The sequence below is a fragment of the Castanea sativa genome, chromosome 4 (assembly GCF_040712315.1).
Source record: "Castanea sativa cultivar Marrone di Chiusa Pesio chromosome 4, ASM4071231v1".
Taxonomy (NCBI): Eukaryota; Viridiplantae; Streptophyta; class Magnoliopsida; order Fagales; family Fagaceae; genus Castanea; species Castanea sativa.
This window is the reverse complement of record NC_134016.1, coordinates 34,255,052-34,265,711: the sequence shown is the minus strand read 5'-3', so window position 1 is coordinate 34,265,711 and position 10,660 is coordinate 34,255,052. Positions and strand designations below refer to the sequence as shown.

Genomic DNA, 10,660 nt, shown 5'->3' with positions numbered 1-10,660 from the left:
GGGTCTGGTTTTAGTGAGGTTGTTTTTATTTTATTAGAAATACGTGTGGATAAAAAAATATATGAAAATATGTATAATGATGATTAAACACTGAAACCTGTTGTTCAAAATATATTATTAAACAAGCTTTAATTTTGCTAATATTGTTACAACAAAGTCTAAAATATGTAACACCTCGTGCTTCTGCTAATGATTGGCTTACAATAACTTGGGATCCAAAAATACAACACAAATGAATTTACAAATATTTTTTATCTTCGCCAATAATTGTATCTAGGACATATGTCACTTCAAACGGTTGGAGCATGGATGAGTGATCTTTTGCAATTGTTCAATTTTTCTGTTACTAAAATTTTACCATCTTCATTTTTAACTCTTTTTAACTTATTTTTTTATCTAATGGTTGGGATTGAAAGTTTAATTTTTCAACCATTAATTTTAGCCATTGAAAGCAATTGCACCACGTGCACATGATCCTGGTGATGGTTTTATTACCTTGTAAATTGAAATGGAATGGATGATTTCCCAAACGATAATAGATATTGTCATTCATTTTTCTTCTCGAGACAAAGCTAGTTCTACAAACTAAGATCCTGGTGATGGTTTTGTTACCTTAAAGACACTATTCAAAACACTTTGTTCATTGTTGAGAGTCCCACTTTGGTTAGGAGTGAGTCTTGCTTTGTGTTTTTAGGCTATTTTTAACTTAAGAGATATCTTAAGATAGTGGGCCTAGTATTGAATTTGGGCTTATTCATATCACACACATTTGTAAGGTCCATCAATTTGCCCGTTAGGTTTAGCTTATTTATTAAGCTAACCCATTATTCTAGTAATTTCAATTGGCTTATTTAACACACCTCATAGCACATTTTATTAACTCTCATGTTCTATTATGCTTTCTCCTTCTGCTCTGCTCCTCTTCTTTTTCTCTCCACATTTTTCGTTTGTGCGATTTGCACTCTTGGGTTTGAGCAATCTTTAATTGCAAGTAAGGAAATGCATATTAGGAGTTGTTCTTAAATCTTCAAGATTGGAAGTGTGTCCATCTCGAAATTTGATGCTATAGTCTAATTTTAGGAGGTTGTTTGGTCAAGAGCCATTCGTACCGAGTTCTACTCCGAGTGGCACAAATCAACCTTTAAGAACAACATTTAAGAACAACACTTTCATGTGATTCTATAGTGTTGTGAGATATTTCTAAACTTTATTTTAATTTATGTTATTGCTATTTTTAGGGGTTCCAATATTGAATCAAAATTTGTATTTCTCTAAAACATTTCCAACAAAAGTTTCATTATTATTATTATTATTATTATCATTATCTACCCATTGCCCTTGATAATATAAAAGATAAAATATTGCAAAACATTAAAGGTAATATATTTATTTATTTATTTGATAGGTAACAAAATTTTATTGATCAAAAAAGAGGAAGCACTCATATTAATTATATATCCGGACGTGAGCAATATAGTCAAACTTTTAAATTACAATAACAAAAATATCTAATAAAATAGGATAGGAGGGAGGTTTAAAAACAATACTCCAATCTAATAAAGAATGAAAAAAAAAAAAAAAAAAAAAACCAACAACAACAACAACAAAATAGAGATATGATCTCAATATAGACTGTATGCATCCTTAAAAGTATCTCACATTCCATTCCCACCAAAGACATCATTTAATGCGATGCGGCACAACTCTCCAAAAAACTATATTATGATGCCTACCAAAGGTACCTTAATAAGCTACTAACAAGTCAATGACCCTCTATGGCATAATCCAAAGAAGACCAAACAAACTCCAAGCCATGTCCATAACTCATATGCTAAGGGACAGTGAAGAAGAAGATGGGACACTGACTCCCCACTGCTTATAAACATATAAGACCAATCTACAACAGCAATAACCATCTTCTATAGATTATTATAAGACAAAAACTTCCCTAAGGCAACAATCTATGAAAAGAGCTATTTTAGGAGAAACCTTTGATCATGGTGTGTCAATAGTCAAGGAAAGGAGAAAGGTAAAAAATGCTCTTGGCTAGCCTCAAATAGAATTTATCAAGACCCGCCCTCTCATTGAGATTAAAGTTATACTATTAAAGAAATCTATTACTATTATTATGGGATGGATTCCTACCAAAAAGTATAAAAATACGACATATGAGTTCCTACCAAAAATATAAGTACCAAGTGCTACAAAGTTGTATTTAACAAAAAAGCCTATGGAGACAATATTTTTCATTTTTTTCACAACTACCAACATGATCCATTAAGATTTTATTTTAATTAATAGATAAAATAAATAAAAATAAAAATTGTCAATAAGGTAGAAAGGGACAAAGGCATATCTTCAAGCTAAACAACATTATCAACACATTTTCTTTCTCTAGCATATTTTGCTAAAGCAGCACCTATTTTAATTAAGAGATTAAAAATTAAAAAAATAAAAACTTTCGTGACTTACAAGTGAAGTTCATCAATTGTCAATAAGGTAGAAAGGTAGAAAGGGACAAAGGTATATCTTCAAGCTAAACAACATTATCAACACCTTCTCTTTATCTAGCATATTTTGCTAAAGCAGCACCGACTTGATTCCCTTGTGAACAAAGGACCATTAGTATAAAAAGCCACATAAAATCTTTTAGAGTTTTTTTTTTTTTTTTTTTTTTTTTTTTTTTTTGCTTTTCAAAATCTTTAAGAGTTGATCAAGCAAATGTCCACCTTTAAAATTTGTATAAAAAAGAAAAAGAAGCCTAACCGCCACTAAAACCAATCCTATGGGCAATGATGGTGTGAGATCTTTCTCATTCTATGAAGTAAGGAGATCTCAAAAGATGATCTATTGAGATTGATATATAATTAAAAATATATATTAGTTTAATAATTAGAAAAATATTAATTTCAGTATTATTATTTTTAACAAATTGACAATAAAAAATCACAATAATTAAATCAAATCATACATTATAGTATAATTCTTTTTTATAGAAACCACTACATTATAAAAGTTGAGTTTTTAAGTGGTGGTTGTGTAAATTACAACAATTTTTTAGATAAATATAATAGTTTAATTGTTTTTATCAACTTTTCCCAACTGCTTTTTATCAATTATTTGAATAAACACAAAAGCTTAAAAGTTGATATCAATTTTTTTTTAAAAATTCTTACCACAATTTTGTTCCTAATACACGTTGCTTCTTACATTTGTTTTGTTTTTGTTTACGTTTTGTTGCCACTTTGAAATATGTTTTAAAAAATAACAAACAGAAAACTATTTGTTCGTATTAATTAATAACGTAATTGCTACAATAATCCTACATGATCTTAATTTTCCAAGTGTGTAAATTCTAGATGATCTTAATCTATTTTTTTCTTAATAATATTAATCTTCTAAGGTGTAAACTTAGCCTCATGTGTCAAACAACTGGTTTTTCCTTAAAGTAATTGTTTTGTTTTGTTTTGTTTATTTATTTATTCTTAAGATCTATTGTACTAAATTTTTGTGTGTCTAAATCATGTTTAATTTTGGCCAACACATGTTATATTTTATTTATTTTTTATGAGAAGATTATAACTTTATTAAAAATAAGATAAATTTAGTACACTAACTAACACATGTTAGTTAGTATAATTTGGAGAGGACATTGGAGAAAAAATCATTGAATGAAAGGGTTGGTTAGTGTACTTTGGACTTTTTGGAGAGCATATTGGAGAAAAATCATTGAATGAGATTGAGGGAAAAGATAGAGCTTCCCTTGTTTACAATTACAAGCATAGCATCGACGACTTTATGGTAGTACTAGCACCTATCCGGTAAACAAAACACATCACATGAATTTGTTTTTAATTAATTATTTATTTTTTTTATAAGAATTTGTTTTCAATTATTAATCTCTCTTTGTGTCTATATTTAGTCTTAAAACAATTTATCAAAACAATTTAGTCTTAAAACAATTTATCAAAACAATTTAGTCTTAAAACAATGATATTCAGCTAAATTGGGAGAAGTAGTATCCATGTACAGATGTACTATAGTACAAAAAACGGGGGCTAGACCCACCAGAGAAAGTATCTTTTGCACACCAAAATGTTTAGGAAATTTATACTATATAGTATATAATGCTTACAATATGAGCTTCACTATTATGCTCTTTTATCTATATTATTTACCCACACTTTAGATATGATACATCTTACAAAAATTCATGGGTTGTGACTTTTGAAACAATTCTAAGTATAATATTTTGTTTACTAACAGTTATGCCATCATTAAACATTGATCAAGACAAAAAAAAAATCACACCTTATCTCTTTTTAGAAGGTAATGCATTAATTTCTTTACCAGTATTAAGATAATATGATCTACTTTAGATTCAACCACATCGTTATGATTACTGAAATTGATGTGTGTATATAATGTCAAGAACATAAAAATCTTATATTTAAACTGTGGCGGGTCAAAATTGGCTAAGCTAGATTTCAACCTCACACAATTTATTTATAGAGATGGGATGCTAATTAACCTTAATTACCTTTTTTTAAACAAGTTAATCAAGTGATTTTGGAATGTGTGTTTGGTATACATGTAAGTTAGGAAAAGCTGAATAATATAAGGCTGGGATTGATTTAACAATACTCCTCAATTTTAGTTATTTACACACTTTTATTTATGATATATCTTACAAAAATTCATGGGGTTGTGCCTTTCGAAACAATTCTAAGTATGATATTTTGTTTACTAATAGTTATGCCATCATTAAACATTGATCAAGACCAACAAATAAAAAAATTCATGAGTTTTCTCTTTTTAGAAGGTTGCATTAATTTCTTTACCCTGTATTAAGATAATATCTACTTTAGACTCAACCATATCGTAATGTCAAGAACATAAAACTTGTATATTTAAACTGTGGCAGGTCAAAATTGGCTAAGCTAGATTTTAACCTCACACAATTTATTTATAGAAATGGGATGCCAATTAACCTTAGTTACTCTTTTTAAACAAGTTAATCAAGTGATATCGGAACGTGTGCTTGATATACATGTAAGTCAGGAAAAGATGAATAATATAAGTCTGGGATTGATTTAACAATACTCCTCGGTTTTAGTCCGAGGTGAAGGTTAACACTTGTTCTTTACTTGTATGACAATATTCTCTCTCTCTCTCTCTCTCTCTCTCTCTCTCTCTCTCTCTCTCTCTCTCTCTCTTTTACAATTCTTGATTCCCTTCCTCGTAGGGATCTCTTTCCCATACATAGTCATCTAGATTGCATCTTGGCCTTCCACTTAAAGGGCCAAGGCTTTTTCTTGAGATACTTGTCCCATCAAGGCATTACTATAAAGTTTCTCTGTTAGGTTATGAGTTGTGATGACACTATTTAAGGGTTATTCCATCATTAATGGGCCAGCTAAGTGAGTGCAGAGTATTGAATACGAGGGTGATGGATGCTTTATCTGTGCCCTTCCTTCATCCGCTTAATGACAAACTTCCCTTCCTTTCCTCTGTTATGTGTTTGGTGGTCATCATAACTAGTCGGCTCTTCCAAGGGTGTATCAGCATCCTCGAGTTCCTCGGGCATTCCGATCTTCTCAGGTTTTATGGTTGCATTAATCACATTTGCTCTGAGGGCTTCTTGATGAAACTACCAAAGGTGTGCCTCTATTGTCTTAACCTTTTCTCGTTCATTCTTGCCCTCGGTCTCCATGCTCTTGTCCTCGATTTCCCATCCTCCCACATAAACTATAGTAAGAAAAATTACAAAAATACCAGTGCATGGTGCATGTAGAGCTTTGCATTTTTTATATATTAGATTTACACTTATGAAATACAAATCTCTAGGAGTGTTTTACTTACAATTCAACTGCAAACACTTTTTTTTTTAGGGACCAACTGCAAACACTTTGTTATAAGAAGTTACTCAATACATTACATAAAGATGAGGATGGGGTTTTTTTTTCCAGAGAAATGTAAGCTAATACTTATTTGAATTCAAAAGAAATATGTGGGGTTCTGCCGTTTATCCTCAAAAATATGTGGGGTTGTTTTGAAGGAGACACGAATAATTGGAGGTTAAAAATTTTAGGTTTTATTTGATATATTTGTCATTATTAGTTGAAAACTTGTGAATTAGTAGAATGTTAGGATATTTTAGGCATTAAAGCGAATTTCAAATAAGATAAGGCCCTTAAATAATAGTATAGAAATATAGAAATAGATATAAAATCAAAGATATAAATATAAATATAAATAATATAAGTTTATGAGCAAAATCGCTAAGGATTTCAAATTAGTATAATTACAAAAATTGTTATGCTAACGAGTACTCTTAGGACAATTATTTATAAACTATTTTAAGAAAGTTTTGTCATCGCTTTCATGAGAATTGTAAAAAATCATCAACAAAATTAACTGTTTTTTCTATTTTTCCATAGAAAAAGAGGAGTGATACGTCCATAATATTTTTACAACAAATTATATGTGGTAAATTATTATTGGTTCTAATTTGAATCTACAACTTAAATTATTTTTTTACCCACCCATAATAACCAGTAACAACCCACCACTTAGAATTCATTATAAAAATATTGTGAAAATAGCATTTCTTATAAAAAAAATGTCTAAAAATATCTCACAAACCAATGCCATCAAAGTATCCGTTAACTTTTCCCTTATCAACCTATGATCAATAACCGAGTCTTGGTTGAATAAATCAAATTTTTTATATTAAAATTCGTTTCTAAATTCCCTCTCTTTCCACACATTAAACCATTTATTTTTAAAATTATTTTCTAGAAAATTAAAAAAGGCGTAAAACTTATTGAAAAAGTTTTAAGTATTTATTGCATTTATAATAATAAAAAAAGAGGCAAAATGATTCCAAAACCTTATGATGTTGGGTCCCACTCCGCTTATATGTCATTTTGAATTTATTAATACAATTGTTAATATAAATAAGTTGTTATCTTTGCCTGTGTTTTCTGCTCACTCTTTCTCAGATCTGATCCAAGCACCACCCACAAGGTGAGACAGCCAAACCTCTTCTCTTCTCTTCTCTGCACCATTTTCACTTTCCTTTTGTTTCCCGAGAAACCCATCAAATATATTATATATTTATTTTTTCTATTTCATGTTCCATATTTCTGAGAGCTTTTTATATCTCAAAAGGAAAATGTGATTTCCTTCTTGGTTTTTTTCTCACCAGCCAAACAGAGTTCTGGGGTTGAAAGATTTTTATGGATCTTGTTTGTTAACATTTACTCTGATTTTCGTTTCATCACTGTCGAAGTGGATCTATGATGGTGTTTATATTTATTTATTTATTTATTTATTTTTGCTTGAAGTTTTTTGTTGCTAGAAATTCTGTTATGATTTGTGTAATAATGGCTTTAACATGAATTAGAATCACATGCTTTAGGACCTGAAAAAGTTTACTGTAATGTGGGTTTGAGTTGATTCAATTGGTGGATTAGTTTGCTTTTATTATGTCTAATTAGAATTTAGCATGACCACCCACAATTGCCAATGACTTGTAGTGTTGGGTTAAGCTACAAACCTTAACATGATGGATCTAAGCTTTGCATTGCTGTTTTAAAGCTAATTTCTGCACTTTGCTTGTAATTGGAGTGAATTGTAACATGGGTTTTACATTAAAATTGCTTATTTTTATGATTATGATGCAACACCTTAAGAAATGCTTTCATATGAGCTACTTTTTGGATACATTGGAGGTGGTATTAAGTCCTTAATTTCTATTTGTTTTTTCACCTCTGTGTCTAACATTTACATAAAATGAGTTGTTGTAGTAAGATATTTTTTTATTGTAGGTAAATATCTGTAGGTTTACATAATTGCATTATTTTCCTTTTTATAAAGAAATTCTCCCTATAGGAGTGTTTAGGTCCTGGCCACAAAATGTGGCACTGAATCACAATGTGCGCAGGAAATAGTCTCTAAGCTGCCATTTCAAGGTTCATGTGTGATGGGATGTTTATGCTTCTCCTTTGTAATGCATAAATTCCGGGGTTTTTTTTGTGTGGAAATGCTACCAATTTTGGTATATAGGTTGATATTAGTGTCTACTGTGGTCGCTGATTTTCTATTTCTTATGTAGGAGTTAAAATCAGAGGTCATGGGTCGTGGAGTCAGTGCTGGTGGGGGACAGAGTTCTTTGGGCTACTTGTTTGGAAGTGGTGAGGCTCCAAAACCCTCCACAAACAAAAACAATGCTGAAGCTCCAGTGAATCAAGGACAGGTTACAAATAATTCACCTGCTCAGAACTCCACTCCTGCTACACCACCTGAAGAGGCTGGTAAGCAGATTCCAGCAGGCATTCAGGGCAACACCCAAAACAACTATTTCCGAGCTGATGGTCAGAACTGCGGCAACTTCATCACGGTATGATCTTTGCCACAGTTTTCATTTTTGCTTCGAGTTAAACATGTTTAACATTAAATTTTTGTAGTCCTGGTCGATTTATCTTAGTGAAAATTATTGCACAAGATTCTTGATTGGAGACTTATCCCTTTAGTTTGTTAAATTTTGCCCATCATTCATTTGAGTCTAGTTGGATTTATTATCGAACAACGTGGATAGTGCAAGTGCATACCAATGCTGCTATTAAAAATAAAATAGAAAAGGGGGGGGGGGGGGTTGCTTGTTCTAAGGATGAATTTGTTTTTTATGGACTAAAAAGATTTGATATGATTTTAATGACTTTCACCATTTAAAGAGATGGTTCATTTAAAGGGTGTATGGAGACTTCTAGAGGTACTACAGTTCATGAATTATGAACAATTTTTGATGGGCTAGAAACGTTGTTAACAATCTCTTAGAGTTCCCGGTAACATCATTGATATAAAACTCTACAAAGAGATATTATCATGGACCATCTACTCTGGTTTGAAGTGATATTATTGAAGGTTACGAGACGTATAGGGAACCTTTAGGTATTTGTTGCAGAAGTTGCTGAGGTCTTACGTATCTAAGATACCCCAACTGAACTGAGTGGAACTTCATTTTCTGCTTTGTAAATCTTGTTGGTGTGAATCGAAATGCTTTTTTTTTTTTTGGTTATTATCCTTGCTGTGTTGTTAAATGTGGAACTTGTTAGTGGTGAAAACTGACAGGTCTAGTTGGAATTTGAATTGGAAATGAGTAATTGGAGAATTTTGCCTCTTATATGCAAGTATATTATTTCATCTTGGATTGAACATCCTTCACCATGTGAAGGTTGAGTTTCTGGGCAAACAAACACTTTAGATTACTGAAAATCATATTTTTATTACCTTGGTTCATTCTGAAGAATGGCAAAGCCTATTTCTCTTTATATTAAAGAGGTCATACTTACAAAATGTATAATCATGTTTATACAGTTGCATAGTCAGGGTTTGCTCTATGTTTTTCATGCATAGAGTAGCCTTTCGTATATATAACATTCTTACTTATCAAAAAAAAATATAGTTGCATAGTCATTGTAGATTTTTGTTATATTTTTTGCTGTATATAGTCGCATGGACAAAGTTTTCCTTAATTCCTAGAAATTTTATCTGGACAGGATCGGCCTTCAACAAAGGTCCATGCAGCTCCTGGTGGTGGATCTTCCCTGGGTTACTTGTTTGGAGATGGTGGCAAATAAGGCCGCATATCTTCAACAATGGAAGCACTACTTGCTGTTGTTCTAGAGCTAATTGTAATCAGACAAACAATATGTCTCTTAGGCAATGGATGCGTTTTACTTTTGTCTGATGTATTGCATGGTATCTTGCATGTTGTTTTCTGTTCGGATTGGGCTTTCTTAGGATACTCCTGATATGCTTAAGTTGGTGAAAACATCGTCAGTACCCAACTTAATGCCTGCTTACTGTGAAGTAAACAATGTGCTGTAATCCTTTTATTTTATATGAGTTGCTTCCATTGCCGTCTTCTATTTTATTTTTTGTGATAATTGTTTAATGTTTCCTAAGGTTTCCATTTGAGAGAGAGAGAGAGAGAGAGAGAGAGAGAGAGAGAGAGATCATTTTTTTGATTTATGTTTACCTCAGCTTGACCCTTTTTGGGGGGTGGCATAAGCCTGCTCAAAAAGGTAGGGATGAGTAGTATTTACACCTTCGTTTAATTGTTAAATGCCGGAATTCAGTGTATTGAACAAGTACCATGCTTGGAAGCTTCTTTAAGATCTCACACCAATTTCTGACTTTCAGTGCTTTGCTACTTAACTCAATCAGCAAATCCAAAATTCAAGTAAAAAGTTGTCCCAATAATGAGATATATAAAGCCAATTTATCTTTATGTGTAGGTTACATATGTCAAGTCAAGAACCTTGTAATAAAGAAAAAGAAATCAAATCCTCCTCTCCTCTCCTCTGTTATTGTAACTAACAAATTATTTTCCCTTCCCCAAATTATTAAAAAAAAAAAAAAACAGAAAAACAGAAAAGAAGTAGTCTCATGTTTAGATAATTAGATTGCATATGAACTGAGTTTTGAATGAAAGCTTGACTTGATTTTAATAGAACAATAAGATTTGAAACCTATGGTTATTCTTTACATTATAATTACTCTTTCGAAAACATGAGGTTCAATTTTACGCTTGGTCGTTAAAAGATTAATAATGAATTATATATGACAAAAATACATTCATCATTTTAGACAG

The 10,660-nt window shown here is 31.2% G+C and overlaps 1 protein-coding gene across 1 annotated transcript; it reads left to right on the top strand.

The window, feature by feature from the left end:
- Nucleotides 1–6,942: 6,942 nt before the first annotated feature.
- On the top strand, nt 6,943–9,935 carry LOC142631262 (protein SPIRAL1-like 1). The gene is made up of 3 exons (XM_075805391.1): nt 6,943–7,029; nt 8,120–8,404; nt 9,564–9,935. Exons 2-3 carry the CDS (start codon nt 8,138–8,140, stop codon nt 9,642–9,644), a joined length of 348 nt encoding a protein of 115 aa, XP_075661506.1. The 5' UTR covers nt 6,943–7,029; nt 8,120–8,137; the 3' UTR covers nt 9,645–9,935.
- Nucleotides 9,936–10,660: the final 725 nt, after the last annotated feature.

What these genes read in the sequence shown, in the direction of transcription:
- LOC142631262 (XM_075805391.1), top strand. Translation starts at nt 8,138, where the DNA reads ATGGGTCGTGGAGTCAGTGCTGGTGGGGGACAGAGTTCTTTGGGCTAC. An exon ending in ACTGCGGCAACTTCATCACG is followed by an intron (nt 8,405 to 9,563) that starts GTATGATCTTTG and finishes TTATCTGGACAG; the next exon opens with GATCGGCCTTCAACAAAGGT.